This window comes from Danio aesculapii, chromosome 13 (assembly GCF_903798145.1).
Source record: "Danio aesculapii chromosome 13, fDanAes4.1, whole genome shotgun sequence".
NCBI lineage: Eukaryota > Metazoa > Chordata > Actinopteri > Cypriniformes > Danionidae > Danio > Danio aesculapii.
Window position 1 is genome coordinate 22,381,057 of NC_079447.1, and position 18,673 is coordinate 22,399,729.

General features: G+C 35.3%; 1 protein-coding gene across 2 annotated transcripts in view; it reads left to right on the forward strand.

The window, feature by feature from the left end:
- Positions 1–18,673, forward strand: part of wdfy4 (WDFY family member 4) — a 95,556-nt gene that overhangs the window by 47,369 nt on the left and 29,514 nt on the right. The window contains exons 40-48 of one of the 2 annotated variants that reach the window (XM_056470325.1): positions 6,306–6,383; positions 6,463–6,654; positions 8,641–8,722; positions 8,805–8,977; positions 14,033–14,181; positions 16,155–16,275; positions 16,405–16,490; positions 16,605–16,661; positions 18,501–18,530. In XM_056470325.1, the coding sequence (XP_056326300.1) occupies positions 6,306–6,383; positions 6,463–6,654; positions 8,641–8,722; positions 8,805–8,977; positions 14,033–14,181; positions 16,155–16,275; positions 16,405–16,490; positions 16,605–16,661; positions 18,501–18,530 (968 nt within the window). The remainder of the gene's footprint in view (positions 1–6,305; positions 6,384–6,462; positions 6,655–8,640; positions 8,723–8,804; positions 8,978–14,032; positions 14,182–16,154; positions 16,276–16,404; positions 16,491–16,604; positions 16,662–18,500; positions 18,531–18,673) is intronic. The other variant, XM_056470326.1, reaches the window with a different exon arrangement.

Genomic DNA, 18,673 nt, shown 5'->3' on the forward strand with positions numbered 1-18,673 from the left:
GCAGAAGGAGGGGAAGGATTGGCACAGGACCTCAAGGCGGGAATCGAACTCAGTTCGCCGTGAGCACCGGGGTTCAACCACTACACCGTTGGCTCCGACAGCATCCTTCATTGTTGATGCTGTATTTGCATTTGGCGCTTTCACACAAGCATTAGTGTAAAAGATAGCATGTATTCAGTTATGTAAGACACTATGATGGGTTTCTAGCCAGTGGAAAAGCAAACCAGTTTTTCGGAGATTTTCCAGTTGAACAAGACTCAAAAATCTCTAAACTAGCACCAGTTCATGCTAGTAGAAAAGGCATTCATGAGCAGGGTTGCCAGGTCCAAGAAATTCTCCAGCACAATGACACCTTCCCAAAAAGAAAGGAAAAGTAGGCCACTTTTTTATTTATTTATTTATTTTTTTTACATGTACCTGTTTCTTACCTTATCAGAGTCAATGGCTGGGTTTCCATATCTTCCCTAATACTTTGTTGCAATGGGTTTTGGGTTGCCAGGTATGCATTCTGAGATCAGTGTCATTTAAGAAATAATTCTGTTTAGATTTTGTAATCGTGAGAAAAAAATACTTTAGTGGTGGTGACACGTTATAAAAGTTGCCTGAAAAAACACAATCCGCAACTTCATATTTTTTCCTGCAACTTCGTTTTTAAAAGAGCCCAATTGTGAGGGAAAAATGCAACTCTGGCAGCACTGTATATGAGGGATACGATAGACAGACAGGAAGTAAGTGGTCCAGTCAATGAGAATCCCTTCACAGGTGCCCTCACGCCATCCCAATGTCACCGCATCCGGAAAGCGCCACCTACCCTGTGGCACTGTCTCAATCCTGTCTCTAAATCAATTTGGATTATTACAGCTGAATACACCTCAGTGGGCAATGTAATTGATATTTGTTAATTTTTTCCATGGGAACACTCACTAGAACATTGCGTTTGCTGTTGAAGGTTAAAGACGCTGTTATTGTTGTTTTTCCCCCCCGAAACGCGGCCCACATCATTAGTTCCCACTGCTGAAGACGTCGCCATCTGGAAAAGATGCACAGAGATATTACTCAGGCACAAGGGCATGAAATTGCTGTTTCTTTGCAACTGCTGCTATCTCCGTCTCCGCCTCAGAAACAGGGGGCGGTAATTATAGGCAGTCCCGATCAGATGGAAAACATTCATTTTGTGTTACTCTGTATCATATCAGCTTGTGACAGCCTATCAGCTGTCTTGATGAATTGTCCTGCTCAGAAATGTGCCGCTTGAAATTTTGTGAGTTTTGTGGATTCTGATTTTCTTTTGTCAAACTGTACAGACGCATCATGAGGTACAGAGATTCTTCAGATCAATCTTAAGTATTAATTTATTTATTTATTTGGTTGTTTATTTGTAGTTTTTTTTTATTTAATTGACAGTTAGCAACTCCTGGTCAATTGAGAAAGATTTACATTAAAACCCTTTACCTTTACTTTAAAGTATTTATTTTAATAGTTAAGATTGATTTGAAGCTATGTCAGGTGTCATAGTATTTCTTGCTCTAAAATGCTGTTACAAACACTATTATTACTGTCAAAACATTGATAATTATTTTGCAACTATTATGAATATTAGATTTTTTTAAATAATTACTTTTTCAGGGTTTTCACCTTTAATGGATAGAAAAGTATAGAGTATTGACAGGAAAGCATGGGGGGCAGAGAGAAGGGAAGGATTGGCATAGGACCTTGAGGTGGAAATCGAACTCTGGTTGCTGTGAGCACCGAAGTGCATGTGTCGAAGCACTAACCGCTATGCCATTGGTGCCTACAAGATTAATATTTAAATATTTTACATCCTAAATATTTTCCAACAAGATAATAATTTGAAATTATTTTTTCCCTTTATGTTCATATTTTTATTTGATTATTTAACTTGCAATAACAAAGCTTGCCTTTAATATCAGTTAAGTTGTTTTAACACTTTAAAAAAATATTAATATTTGGTTGTGGGAATGTTAGAGCTCCATCAAGTCACAGCCACAGCCATATCACCCTGCAGCCCAAGACTGATTACTCACTGAAGCTAAGCAGGGCTGAGACTGGTCAGTACCACATGGAAAAACTAGGTTGCTGTTGGAAGTGGTGTTGGTGTTGCCAGCAGTCTGTGTGAGTCCTAATGCCCCAGTATAGTGAAGGGGACACTGTCAGTGAGTGCCGTCTTTTGGATGTGACGTTAAACCGAGGTCCTAATTCTCTGTGGTCATTAAATTCCATGGCACTTCAAGTAAAGAGTAGGGGTGTAACTCCAGTGTCCTGGCCAAATTCCCTCTATCGGCCTATAGAGATCATGGTCTTCCAAACATCCCCATCCACTGAATGTATCTGTATCACTGCCTCTCTGTCCCCCTATAGCTGGTGTGCTGTTGTTGGTATCAGTTCTTATAGCTGGTATCAGTGATAGCTGATAGCTGGTATCAGTTCTTTGGTTTCCACAATACATTACAAATCTATTTTCTTTTCCCACCAAATTTATTGTTTCCTTTTCTTTTTTTTTCTGATCTTCACTGTAAAGGTTCAATTCAATTTGAGTAATCAGTAAAACAAATATGCGATGTTTAATATTTAACTATACAATAGATTCTTTCTCTAATTTAAGTAGATTAAACAGTAAAAAATGTTTATGTTAGTTACCTAGATTACTCCATTCATTTCCCTTTTTACTAGCAAATCGTAATAAAAAGCTTCATTTTTTAATTGACGATGTTAACCTATTATTTCTGTTATTATTACCTCATTTGTTTCTAATACATGATAAATCAATTTCAGTCCTTTTTCAAACATTTATTCAGTTTGAAACCCAGTTTAATCCATTTGCCTGTTCTCCAGAGGACTTGCTGCACAGCATAGGGCAAACTTTTCCTCTGGATTCATTTCAGATATATGCTACGAACTAATTATATCTTCATAATGGAAAGATAATTAACATAGCTAATGATCACGTTAAGTTTATTACACATTCACCAACAGCCTAAAATGAAGCTGACATTATGTTATGTTATCATCAAAGGTAGTCTTTTTCTGCGGAAAGTAATTAAAATGGAAATCAATGTGATGTTAATTGCAGAGGGGCTGCTGTTTAATGTGGCGCGCGTACAAGGCAAATAAGTTTGCTGTTTGGGTAAATGGAGTAATTAATGCTATATATTACTTATGATTCCCTAAATAAAGGAATACGATTAGGCCATGATTCAGTGTTTATCTGTCAGCACAGGGCCATAATTACTCCTGTGAACTCCTTTGTAACACTTCTTAATCCCGCCATCCATTTGGCAGTCACAAATGCACAATTTTCTCTTTTTTTCTCTAGTTTTATAACTTGTCACTATTTCTACTTTCCCAAATTGCATTTTTTTCAGGGTTTTTTTCATTTTGCTATGGCATGCAATGCAGTCAGATAGTTTAGATGTTTTATATATATATATATATATATATATATATATATATATATATATATATATATATATATATATATATATATGTATGTATGTATGTATGTTCATATATTTTTTTCATTAGGACATTTTCATGTTGTATCACTTTAAAATATTGTTTTACACAAAAAAAATTGAAAAAATTATTCCATGTCAAAATGTCATTTGTACAAATTGTTCAGAATTTATTGTTACCTAATTACGCATTCAAGTGTTTTTTTATTCATAGTAATAGTAAATATTAGAAATGGAACAGTTCAAGCATCGGATCACTCTTTGATTCAGTATGCATGTGCAGTGTTGTTTTCACCAACTCAATTAGAGTTTGTCTTTTTGATCATTTGAAATGTCTAGTATTTTATATATCGTCATTTTAACTTTTAAATCCTAAGTTCAGTCTTTCAGTCTATGCTGTTTCTATTTTATATTAATAAAACTTAACTAGACTATTCAATAATCATACATCAGTACAAGTGGCAGCAAAAGAACTAGTGACCGTGGTCATTTCTTCCTTCTTAATACTACTACTAGCACAACATAAACATAAATGAAAATCTCACTAGAAAGAAAACATGTGTCAAGATCATAGGCTGTAAAAGATATGGACTTAGTATCCGTGACGTCACCCATAGGTTTCTGAAAGCTACAAGTGGGCGTGGCCAACCGGCGCCATTTTGTTCGCGCGTCATCACTCCAACCGGGGGTAACCAAATCAGGGCAAAGAGGCGGAGCTACAGACACCTGCTAGCATTTTGCTTAGACTGACTTTTTTTTAGGAGAAACGCTTAATACTTCATTAACTGTGACTCATTTGTGTTCTGACCACATGTGCTTGGTTGTATACTATAGCAATAAAGTGTTTAGTCCTTTAAAAATACTGATATATTACATTGAGCCACTAAAGCATTGTTCATATAATGTTTTTCCACTGGAGGAAAACGCAAATGACTTCCAAATACCTCAAATATAGTCTGTGTTAGTAAATGCAAGGCTATTTATGAAATCCAATCATAATGCTGTGTGACAACATTTCTGATGACTGTTCTAGAGCCTACAGCTAATCAGTCTGTCAGATTCTGGAGTGCATTACAGTTATAAAGAAAAATATAAATAATAAATTATCTTAAATAAAAAATACATTTATAGCGATGGTATAAGATTATCATTTCACTCACCTGGGAAATGGAGGTCACGTGAATGGTTTGTGAGCACAATTAAGTGCCCACAGCATGCCATATCATCTGATAATTGTAAGAAATAATTCCAAAAAGCAACTGGCTGTGTAAAGCCACATAAAACAACACAAAATATCATTGTATATGCTGAGTTCAGCGGCTAATCAGCCGGAATCAGCTGAGGTGAAGTGACGGCGACCAGCAAGACCTAGCTGTCACTCAAGTGACCACGCCCTTAATTATGCAGACTTAATATAACCTAATATAAAGGAAACGGGAGAGTTATAAAAAAATCAACCCCCTCACAGCTGTCATGAAGGGTAATATTAGCTACCAAACTATTAGAACCAAAATCGTTCTTTTACCAGACTGTAAACACCTTTTTTCTGCAATAAAGTTGGCCATTTTAACATTGGGCTCAATAGAAATCTGCTCTTTTATGGAGCCAGGACTAACAGAATTTCGATGAAATGCAGTTTCAGTTACTTACGTATTTGCTTCATGAGGAAGAGCGGGAGGTTGCCGCTTGGTCAAGATGTGATCACTTAGGAAACCAGAAGATGTGAAACTAAGGGATATATATATATAATTCATTATAACTAAAGTAAATAACCCTATGTTCAGTACTGTTGTTATGATTATAAACAGGAGAACACAGCACTTTGTTTGTAAGGCATTATGCATGAATTATAACACATTAAAGGGATAGTTCACTACAAAATTAAGATTCTGCGATAATCTACTCACCCTTGACATGTTCCAAAACAGTTTGAGTGGTTTAGTTGAACACAAAAGAAGATAATTTGCAGAATGTTGCAAACCTGTAACCACTGACTTCCATAGTATTTGTTTTTCTTACTATGGATGTCAGTGGCTTTCAACATTCTTCAAAATACCTTCATTTGTGTTCAACAGAACAAAAAAACAAACAAACTCAAACTGGTTTGGAACAAGTCAAGGGTGAATGATATAAGTGATGCGACATGTTTTTTACATGTTGGGTGAACTATCCCTTAAAAAAATACCATTATAAATACAGATTTCATAGAAAGTGCAATTTTTTTATCCATAATAAAGTTACAATTTATTTTATAGACACAATTTGACTTCACAGTGACTTATGGTACTGAACTGTGGACAATCACACCCTAGTAAACATCAATAACCAATAACCCTCCAGTCAATTTCAGTAAGAAAAAACTAAATCCTAGTCTTATCTTGTGGCAGTCCGGTCCTCTTCGGGTTCAGTCGTGGTCTCTGATCTGCAGTCAGTGTTGTGTTGTCTCTGAGAGGACACCACTGTGATGATTGCTTTAATGAGGCTTTAAGTAAATCTGGATATGAGCAGGTCGGCGGTGAAGTACACAGGCTTCCTGAAGGGCTAATGCCTATCAGTACAATAAATCAGCAGGACACAGAGCATGCAGCCACCTCACACTGCGCTTATATTATACTTTAAGTTAATTAGAGCACACTGAGGACTATTGGAGACAGCTTTATTGTATGGTTAAATAGCCACTAGCTTGTTTTTCCCACATGAATGCAATTTAGGAAATGTTATTGTAACTGTGTGCAAACCTAATAGCTACAGAGGAGCGTTTGCACACATATAGCTGTCTGCTTCTTCACCTTTATAATGCGTGTGCCTTTTGTGTGTGTTTGTTTCCATTAGGGCTTCGTGTTGGATATGGAAACGTACTGGCAAACTTGTGAGACTATTTTTGACAGCATGCTGAGGAGTCACATACAGGTGTGTTTTTAGTTTGCTGGTACTTATAATGTTGTTTAATTTGACAGTTTTGATTATTTTGCTTGTTTGTTTTGTGTAGATGACGCACAGTGAGAATGATCGCATGGCCATTCAGTGGCTGAGAATAGAGGAAGAGCTGCTCCGAGAGAGAGGTCTGTTTGGGCCTGGTCCTGGAGTTTTCCTCAAGCGAGGCTGGGTGCAGGACACCGCTGAGGGCCGCAACCGCACACGCTCCCGGATTCGCAGAAAGCAACACCGGCGCTCCAAGAAGGTGGATTTTTAATGCTGCTGTAGCTGTTAATTGCACCTCATATTCATTTCTGCCAATATTTGACAGCAAAAGAAAAAGTGATCACTAATTTTGGAAATAAGAATAACAATGACAGCAACAGTTATTATTATTGTTACAAATATTGACAACATAATATTCTTATCAGTAAAGTAAATTAAAGACCTTATGTTATTTTTATTTTGGTTTATTGTAATTTTAGTATTAGTATTAGTAGTAGAAGTAGTAGTAGCCGTGGCGTAAAGTAACAAATTGCAAATACTCAAATTACTATAATTGAGTAGCTTTTCTCAGGAATTGTAATTTAAGTAGTTATGAAAATGTGTACTTTTACTTTCCCTTGAATAAATTTTTATTGCAGTATTAGTACTTTTACTCCACTACTTCAACCTACAGTCACTATTTTTTCTTGTCTATGGGGATTAAAAAATTCAGTCCTGTAATTCCTGTCCATTTAAATCACACATAGAAGAGGTAAATCATATCAAACTGAACTACCTCAAGACATGGGTGATTTATAATTGCAGCAAACTGTTTGGAAGCATTAAAAGTGTCCAAGAAGATGTCCAAAGTCTTTACACGCATCGACCCAGAGATTTTGGATGTTAACTATGTAAAGACCGAAATGGCCTTAATCACCCAGCAGGCACAAGACATCAACATAACGTCAGATTGTACCCCAATGTCGTGGGAACATTGCATCTTGTTAGGAAATGAAAATCGGGTCAGTGTCCAACGTTCAAACTAAAATCAACCGAATATCAACATCTAATGATGATTCAGCTTGATGTTGTGTGGACGTTACCACTATGACGTCTATCAGACGTCGGATTTTTTAACGTTAATATTACATTGGTTTAAGATGTTAGCTCAACGTTGGATTTTGGTCACTTTCTAACACCTAGTAACCTAAAATCAACCAAATATCAACATCATTTGACATGGTTATTGGACATCAAAATAGTATTGTCCTTAGATGCTGGCTAGACGTTGAATTTTGGTTGCCTGACAAATCTAACCTTATATTAATATCTTATGACATGTGCCTGCTGGGCAATAACTAAAAGCACTACAGAATGTTACGTTTACATACATCCGCAAATTACATGTAAATGTATAAAAGGTCTACTTTTTACTCATACTTTGAATAATATTTACAACAGATATTTTTACTCGCACTACATTTTTAGGCAAGTGATGGTACTTTTACTTAAGTATGATTTTTCAGTACCCTTTCCACCACTGAGTAGTATTAGTAGTAGTAGTAGTATTAGTAGTAGTAATAGTAGTAGTAGTAGTAGTAGTAGTAGTAATAATAATAATAATAATAATAATAATAATAATAATAATAATAATAATAAATAATAATAAAAAAATAATAATAGTAGTATAACAATAAAAATAATAATATCATAAATAATAATAATAATCTAATAATATAAAAAATAACAAAAGTAATAATAATAATAGTATAATAATAATAATAAAAACAATAACGATAATAATGGTAATAATAATAATAATAATAATAATAATAATAATAATAATATTGATGATGATGATGATGATGATGATAATAATAATAGTAATAATAATATTAATAATAATAATAATGTTCAGATAACAAATTTTGACATCATAACATGTTTTAATTAAATAAAAAAGAAAACAGTAAATCAAGATTAGATGCACTTTTATTTTTATTTTTTTGCAGTTTTTGAAAACAACAATAATTGATTATTATTCAAATAAAAAAAATCAAAGCACGTTATGCCAGATTCACAGTCATCTTTTTTTTTCAATTCATGCTATATTTTATTGTCATTTCTTTCATAGTTGTTTCACATCACTGTAGAATAATCAGGCTTTAAAATCAAATTATTACATTTAAAATAAAAAGCTTTCCATCTATTATAATACTCTTTATTTATTTATTTATTTATTTATTTATTTGTTTATTTATTATAGATTCCAACACTGACGTCTGGCCTCATCCAGAAGAATTTTGTTGAAGAAAGCAAAGGACCTGTTGAAACTGATGCAGATTCAGGTGTATTTTAATGTCCATTTTGTGATTGGTGGAATAACATGTTAAGTACTGTTTCAAACTGGGTTGTCTGTGTGTGTTCCAGACCCCAGGATCCTGTGTGAGGCAAGCGGGGTGGTTGAGGAGGAGCCTGGTTTAGACTGTGAGCATTTGACCTTCTTCCCTGTGCTGAACGATGCCTCACTGACCCCTGATGATTTCTCAGAGCAGTGCATGGACACTCAGCTCATACTGAACGAGCTGAAGCCCAGTGAAGAGGTGAGGGTGACCCTGTGTCCAACATTTCTAGTGTTGTTTTGCAGAGATAATACAGATAACAATCTTATAAATGTATTACTTTTTAACCTCAACCTTTATAATTTGTATAAAGGGAACAATGGGAGAAACAAATAGAAAGTTAAGTGTTTACCTATGATACAATAGGGTTTACAGTTTATTTTTGTTAATCATATAGGTATCTCCTGTATATTAGCCAAATATTAGCATTACCAAAATCATACACAAATATTTTTATCGAATACAATATAAATGGTGTTTTGTTTTCACTGTAAAACTTTAAATGTCTTCGTGAAAGTCAAAGATTATTGGTAGAATTAGGGAAACAAAAATACACTCACCCGCCACTTTATTAGGTACACCTTTCTAGTACTGGGTTGGATCCCCTTTTGCCTTCAGAAGTGCCTTAATCCTTCGAGGCAAAGATTTAACAAAGCACTGGAAATATTCCTTAGAGATTTTGGTCCATGATATTGACATGATAGCATCACGCAGTTGCTGCAGATTTGTCAGCTGCACATCCATCATACGAATCTCTCGTTCCACCACATCCTAAAGGTGCTCTATTGGATTGAGATGATTGGTGACTGTGGAGGCCATTTGAGTACAGTAAACTGATTATCATGTTCAAGATACCAGTCTGAGATTGCACTTCATGACGTGGTGCATTATCCTGCTGGAAGTAGCCATCAGAAGATCGTCTTGACCATGTTTACATGCCTAAATGCATTGAGTTGCTGCCATGTGATTGGCTGATTACAAATTTGTGTTAACGCGCAGTTAGACAGATGTACCTAATAAAGTGGCCAATGAGTGTAAATTTACAAAAGACTATAGAATACACAAGATATGTCACTCATTTACTTTTGAATGGGGAAAAGTGTAACTGTCAATATGGTGAATGAAGCCCCGCCTTCTAGTACAGGAGCCAATCAGCAATCGCTATACGGTGAATAAAGGCTGCCTTCTAGTACAGTAGCCAATCAGCGATTGTTATAGAATGACAATTCTCCGGGGGAGGGTCTCGAAGCAGTTTCTGCAGATTTTGTGTGATATGAACATTTAGAAATAAAACTACATAGACAGTTGTTGTTTATTTTTATTGGTTATTCGTAATGTGAAATTTAGTAGTAAGCTTGGCAAGTAGTTTTGGAGAATTTGAGGTTTCCCCACAGGAATGCCCGAGCATACTGTCAAAGAGGTGTTTCAATGGCCACCAAGTGAAATGACTTGCCTTAAAGGGACTTGGATATTTACAGTATATGCATTTTATTGAAGTAGTCTGCTACAAGTTTGTGAAACTATAGTTGATTTCCATGTGTGGTCTTAAATAGAAAGGATTTCTTTCCTCCATATTCTCACTAGATATCATATGATGTACAGTGTCAGGCTTAAGTGTTATTTGACGGCTATTTAAACATATAAAAACCGAGAAGTGCAGTCAGAAACAAAAGTACATTGAAACTTGAAAGTTTCCCACTCTCACAGACAGAAAGTGTGTGTGGGTGTGTGCTGGTTCACTATCTGATATTGACAGATGCGTAGTTTGCATAGCAACTAGCAGTTTAGCGATTGATTCAATGCACATAGCCTACGTCTAGTGGGCTGAATGTGTGTTAAAGTTCCCAAAATTTACTGAAAATCTGTAGCAGTTTGCAAAAAAGTACAGTGTGTGTGGATGTATGCGAGTGTGTGTGTGTGTGCGCGTGAGTGTTTGTCTGCCTGTCTGTATGTATGTATGTATGTCTGTATTTCTATGTGTGTGTGTGTTTGTGTTTGTGTCTGTGTGTTGCATGTGTTGGTGTGTGTGGCTGTCTGTGTGTCTCTGTATGTGTGTGTCTATCTGTTTGTGTGTTTGTGTGTCTGTCTGTCTGTCTGTGTCTGTCTGGTTGTGAGTGTGTTTCTGTCTGTGTCTGTCTATGTGTCTGTGTGTTTGTGTTTCTGTGTGTGTGTGTGTGTGTGTGTGTGTGTGTGTGTGTGTGTGTGTGTCTCTTTGTGTGTTTCTGTCTGTCTATCTGGTTGTGTGTCTGTGTTTTTGTCTGTATGTTTGTGTTTGTGCTTCTGTGTGTGTATGTCTATTGGTGTGTCTGTCTGTGTTTCTCTGTGTGTATATCTGTATGTGTTTTTCAGTGTATATGTGTCTCTCTCTGTGTGTGTGTGTGTGGGGGGGGTGTTTCTCTCTCTCTCTCTGTCTCTCTCTCTCTGTCTCTCTCTCTGTCTCTCTCTCTCTCTCTGTCTCTGTGAGTGCATGCGTGTGTGTGTGCCTATATGTGTGTGTGTGGAGTCTGACAGCTCACTTCAGCATTAACAGGGCAGAGAGCGTCTGTCAGAAGTATTAATAAGGAACAGTAGGGGTTGATGTCTGCTGTCTTGTATTCATTCAGTAGGTGGTGTGTCCTGCTGTGCTGCGTGTCACCCCAATGGCCCTCTCCATGCTTATTAATACAGAAATGCGCACGCTTCATGCGGCCTACGCCTTAGTTCCAAAGGCAATGTGATGACTGTAATTTACAGACATCAGGCCTTCAGAGGCTTAGCTTTTCATTATTGCTCAGACAGGAAATAACTTCACTGATGCAGAATTACTTGTTAAAATTACTTGTTGTTTTTATGCAGAGGCGAGGTGTGACATTTAGTGCATATTTGTATTGTGAGCCGTGGTGCTTGTGTGGGCAATGTGTGTTTTAATTCATCGCATATTATTCATCAATCCTTCACCTGCCCATAATTTTTCTATTTCCAGTAATAATCAATAATAATTATAATGATTAACAAATATGTAATAATAAAAATGGGCTTCCCGGTGGCGCAGTGGGTAGCATGATCGCCTCACAGCAAGAGGGTTGCTGGTTCGAACCTCAGCTGGGTTTGCATGTTCTCCCCTTTGTTGGTGTGGGTTTCCTCCGGGTGCTCCGGTTGTGTGTCAATGGGAGTGTATGGATGTTTCCCAATGATGGGTTGCAGCTGGAAGGACATCCGCTGCGTAAAACATGTGCTGGATAAGTTGGTGGTTCATTCCGCTGTGGCAACCCCGGATTAATAAAGGAACTAAGCCGAAAAGAAATAATAATAATAATAATAATAATAATAATAATAATAATAATAATAATAATAATAATAATAATAGTTTTCATGATGGATGCTGGATTTAGATTGAGCACGTTTCAGGTCTGAGTTCCTGAGCAAAGAATTTTCCAAATGGATAATGGCGGCCATAATGATAATAACATTATAGAAATAAATTATATAGCTGCTTGAAATAAGGGGTGTAAAATAGTAATGTTTAATAAATCAGTCAATTATTACAGTAAGTAAATTATCACAGGAAATTATCACAGTATGTCTGATAATATTTTTCCTTCTGGAGAGTCTTAATTTTTTTATTTCGGCTAGAATAAAAGCAGTTTTTGATTTTTTTAAAAAGCATTTTAAGGTCAATATTGTTAGCACCTTTAAGCTATATATTTTTTCGATAGTCTACAGAACAAACCATCATTATACAATAACTTGCCTAATTACCCTACCCTAACCTTAATGTCACTTTAAGCTGTATAGAAGCGTCTTGAAAAATATTAAGTAAAATATTATTTACTGTCATCGTGGTAAAGATAAAATAAATCAGTTTTTAGAAATGAGTTATTAAAACTATTGTTTAGAAATGTGTTGAAAAATTCTTCTCTCCATTAAACAGAAACTGGGAAAAAAAAACGGGGGCTAATAATTCAGGGAGTTTAATATTTCTGATTGCAACTGTATTCTGATTATATTTTACTTAACTTAAGCAAATGTAATATTGGATAGTCTTGTACCATATTGAAAATACAGAAGAATGAATAAAGACAAATCTTATAAAATATTTAATCCTGCCAAAGAAATTGAGTTGAGCTGCAGAAAAGTTTGAATGACCAGAAATAAACAAACACAAAATAGCATTTAATAAATGCAGTTTTATTCGTTTGAAAGACAAAATGAGACATTAGACAAATACACAGCCATTGAAGCAGGCAGAATCAATTAATTATAAATAATGTACTGCCAATTTTGTCAATAATAGATAATCACGTTATCAACAAAAAAGTAATTAGAAATATTAATTTAATTGCAAGTACTAAATGTAGATAATCCAGATTATATACTCTAGTTCACTACTTTTTTTTTCTGAGGCTGTGTGTGGGAGGGATTCTGACCTCATCTCTCGCAGTGCACTCATAAACACATCCTCCAGCAGGGTGTAATATGTCACCGCTGTAAATCCCCAAGACCAGACAGAATTAGGACCGACTCAGGGTCAGGCTTGATTCTGTTTTAAAGCCCTGTTTGAAACCAAAACCCTACCAGGTGGACCATATATTTAAACAGGGCCTTAATCAATTAGCATGTTGCTATTGTTGCTGTGTCATTGATTAATTCTGGTAATAAACAGTGGGGCCCTCTCTCTCTCTCTCTCTCTCTCTCTCTCTCTCTCTCTCCCCCTCTCTCTCTCTCTGATTTGATTTGTATTAATTGTGGAGCGGCTGGCGGTACGGCTGGACCCCATATGTTTCGGGGACGCAGATCCCCGGAGCCCAGAGTCACGGTGACTCAGGGCCGAGTCCAGGTGCAGCTGCTTGGTGTGAAATGAAGGGAGACAATACAATTAGCCGCACATAATCGAGAGGTTTCGTGCGAACTCCGCCTGCGGACGATTGGCCCTGTTTCACAAACACCCCATCCATTCAGCGTCTTGCCTTTTTTCTCCCCTTCGTTTTTGTCTCTCCGCCGTGTTGTTTGGATAATGAAGTGGTAACAGTGATCAATCACGAAGTGGGTGCTGCTTCTTTGACACCTTTGCCCAAGGGCTCAATTTGGTGGTGACACTTTGTGCGACTGTTGAAAACTTGGCTTGACGTGGTGTTTACTCATTCATTGAATTCGGCAGATTGTAAAACACGTTACAGCTTTAGTTTGAACAGTTGAATGCGCAATGGGAATTCCTGTATATTGTACGCTGCTTGATTGATATTCAACACTGTTTGCTGTACTTTGTCTGTAATTCAGGTCAAAGCCAAACACTGCGTGGTGGTGGTCAGTGGGCACGTGGTGACTGAAGGAGCGCTGCTGTTCGGTAAAGCTGACCTCTACATATGTGAAGGCTTCACGCTGACCTCTACAGGAGATGTGTGCTGCAGAAACCATCATCAGACCAAGTAAAAACCAAATCAATTTTCATATGCTCAACAAGGCTGCATTTTCTTGATATCTAATGCAGTGAATTAGTAATGATGAGATATTATTGTAATTTAATGTTTGCTTAGTTACATCATACTAATTGTTTATTATTTTTTATTAATATTTTCAGTATTTGGTGTTTAAAAGTACAGTTACATTTGGAATAGAATAATTTTGCTACGTTATTAATGTTTTGGTATTTTATTTATTGCATCATTGCTAAATAAAACTAAAACTTTTTTACTTACCAAAACCTTACAAAATTTTTAGTGCTGCATATGTTCATATTCATATACATATACATATACATATACATATACATGTACATGTACATATTCATATACATATTCCATCGCCTTGGAATTATGAGGTTATAGGTTATAGGCTATAGGTTCTAAATGATTTTGAGATATTGAGCTTCATAATTTTTGCATTCCATATAACAAACAGTATGTGTAGCAGTTCTCTTTCATACATTAACATGACAGAGACCCTAAATGTACTCTAAGTGCAAATTATCAAAACTCTCTTAAATTTGCTAATTGGGGAAAAAAAAAAAAGCAATTTACACTTGGAATTATAAGGTTCTGTCTGGCAGGTCATACATTGAAGCATTACTTTTTAAGAAATACAATCAGTCTGCTTATTAATGGGTGTTTTAACAATATGTTGATGTTTGAAAAAGTTATTGTTTTAGGATTAATATTTTTTCTTGTTCAAATTAAGCATACAGTACAAGGCTGTACTAAATATTTTGTCCAGTGCAGATGTTAATTTTATGTAATTATTATGGTAAGATTTATTGAATTATCTGCTTTAAATGAATGATTGAATTATATTTAATGAATTTTATGCCCCATGAATTAAATTACGTATTTGCCCTTCAAGGATTAATATGAAGTTTAAAGATTAAAGAAACAAACTTAATGGACTCAAAAACAGACAATGAGCAAATGAGTTTAATAACACTGACTTCACTAACTATATATACAAATAAAAATATTTCACATTTAATATGTAACATTTTTTTTAACAATGTAAAATTCAACATTTCATCTCAATTGAAAAAAAAATGACAATGAAAGCTGATCCTGATTGGTCCTTGTGCGTGCATTTAAAATGCGGATTGGCTCACAGAAAGAACCTTATAGAGCCAAGCTAGAGTTGTAGAAAAAACCTTTCTAATTTTTTTTTTTTTTTATAAAAAGTCTCAAAATGTAAACAACTTGCATTTTACAAAAAAAAAAAAACATCACATAATGTAAATTAGTTGTCATTTAATAAGAATATGTGAATAACTCAATTTTGATAAAATGTGAAATAGAACCTCATAATTCTAAGGTGAGGATACATGTACGTATATGTACATATACATGTACACATACATATACGTATATACAGGCACCCAAGAGATATATAGACACTTAAAGTCTTTAGACACAATGTTTTTGGACATTATTTTTATTTTATTATTATATATTTGAATTTTTACATACATGACAATAAAATTATGTAATTAAAAAAAATTGTATATCATATATAACAGTAGAAGGTCTTTGTGTATATAATTATGTATTAATTGGTCATTTTCTTAATAAAACGTTGTAAATAAGAAGGTAACATTACTGTTTTACTGTGATCAAAGAGCTTTATTTGTCGATCTTTAAATAAGGCGTCTGATTACTATAATGTTACATGCAGTTTTGGTACAGTGTGCTTATTGTTTTCATGTGTTATTGCAAAAGCCCCTTAATATGGTGTATTTATATCTCTAATGCGAAAATGAACTACAAGTGTAACTAAATATATAAGTACATTTATATAAGTTTATACCAAAAGATTAATTACTCTGTTACTGCATAGTGGTTAAAACAATTAAGATGAATTTATTTCTGTGCATACAGTAGGTACAACAACAGATAACATCTTAAATGTTCTATTTTTATCATAGTGTGAGAGACTCATACATCTGCAGCATGATGAATAAAGAGAAAAACTCACTGACACCGAGCTGCAAGCGCTGGTCATATGATGACATCAAAGAGGCCAATTTCATGCGCTTTCTGCTTGAGGTGAGATTCATTTCATCAGTTCAAATAATTATTTCACAGTGCAAATCATGATTTTCCTTTTGATGTTTGACAAACACGCATGTCTACGTAAATATATCTGCTCAACTAATTAATTTCTTAAATCTTCAGGACAATGCTCTGGAAATATTTTTAAAGAACGGAACTTCAGTGTTTCTAGTTTTCTTCAACAATGACCACGTCAATGCATATAAAAGGTGAAACAAGAGAGTGCTTGTGATTTAAGCAGGTAAAGAACTGTTTGTAAGGCAGCACAAGCTAAATTGATTTATCTTTTTTTCTCTCTCTCTCTTTCTTTGTCTTGTTTCCAGGTTGTGCTCTGTGGTCTCCTCATTAAAGGGAAGGGGAGAGACTGTGCTTAATGTGAGGTGAGTGTCAAAAGCATTTCGCAGACAGCTGCCACTTCAGTCAGAGAGTCTGTGATGCTTTTCAATTGAAACAGACCAGAGTTTTGTGGTTTCAAAGTTTCTAGAAAACACATTCTCGTACGTGCGCGGTTAAATATTGACAGTAAGACTCTCAATCCCCTAAACAATATCCCGGCATTACAGTGAAACTACAATTACTGCATCTTCAGCACTTCCCACCAATTAAAAAAACCTCAGTAACTTTTCAAAGTCATAAACAGCCGATACAACCCTGAATTTTATAGTTGCTAATTATCTGCGAGGGTGCAATAAGCTTTTACCTATATGTTATTTCAGATGTTGCTTTGGTCAAATTATAGTTCCTTCATTCAGGGTTTTAATTTCTACTCTTGTAAGATGTATCATATTTAGTTCCACTCAGTTTTTGACATGATGAAGAGGAAACGGAATTAATATTTACAGTGTTTCCCAGTGGCTTCAAAGTTGAAGAATTGTACAGTGATATAATGCATGTATTTTTAACGATGCTGTACAGGTTACAGATCCAAGGACCAAGATGCATAGAAACATACTTTGAAAAATTGTTGTCATTTAAAGTCCCGTTCACTATTAGAATGAAATATTGTGTCCACGTCAGCTGATGACATCAGGCATGATTTATTTTTAATTTTACAATTATCATTACAGTTATTATCCTTGGTGTTAACATCTTAAAATATACAGTGCGGAAAATAAGTATTGAACATGTCAAGTTTTTTTCTTGAGAATAATGTTTTTAAAGGAGCTGAAAAAATGGAATTGAACTAGATTTTTGTAAAAACCCGAGCAATACAAACATAAAAATAAAACAAAATGAAAAAATCTGAAAAATGAGTTACCTGTATGTGTAATAACAATGAAATGACACAAGGAGAAAGTACTGAACTGCTAAATGTATTTAAAACTCTATAAAAAAGGCTTTTTTTAATGGTGGCAGCTTAAAGACCCCTTTCGTATGGAGAATGAAGCCACATTAATTGCTCAGGGGTGAGTTTTTCACAGACTTCAACAGAGTGTAAAACTTTTGATGGTTCTGTGGGTCTCAGCTATCAAATCTGATCTTTATTTTGTATTTTCTATTGGATTTAAGTCAGGTGACTGGCTGGGCCATTCTACAGCTTGATTTTTCTTTCTCTAAAAGCAGTTGACAGTTTCCTTGGCTGTGTTTTGGATCCTTGTCTTGCTGAAATGTCCACTCTGGTTTCATCTTCATCATCCTGATATTGTAGATGTTGGACTGAAGCAGCTAATATTAATGTACAATGATGAAGGGCAGAGGGTTGCTGAATAACTACTGAGAGATTTCAGCTGCTGTCTCGGCTTTCACTGCCTCTCTACACCTCCCTTTCACCCTTTCATCATGTGTTCAAAACTTTTTCCCTGTGTCATTTCATTTTATTATGCATAACATAATTTGTAAACTAATTAGATTTGCTTTCTTTGCATATATGGATATCTTTGGTTGCTATCAACATCCGGGAAAAATTTCAAGTCAACAGCATCTTTAGAAATATGTTGTGTGAGAAAAACAATGACGTGTTCAATATTTATTTTCCCCGCTGTATATTTTACATTTTTATTCCATTTAAACCATTCACTCTAACTTTAGAGGCACAACAAAGTTTAGTTTGACACATCATTTCTTTTTTTTTCCCCTTTCATTAAAGATAGATTGAAATCAATCAATGACTGGTGAAACCCTGCAAAACCTTTAGTTAATTCCATAAAATTACAGGAGGAGACGTTTTTAAAGAGTGTTGTCATTATGTGTAAAGGTTGTTTTATTGGTATCTCCGGCAGGTCTGGCTTGCTCTTTGTGAAAACCAGGAGGTGAGGTAGTAATCCACTGCCGCCAGATTTCTTGACTACCTCGCGCTACAGAGTTTGGCGAGATCAGCCCTGAAAAATTACTCTTCTTTTGCAAGCTATCTAGCTTTTTCTTTCTGCACCTTTCTAGACAAGGGTGGCACAAA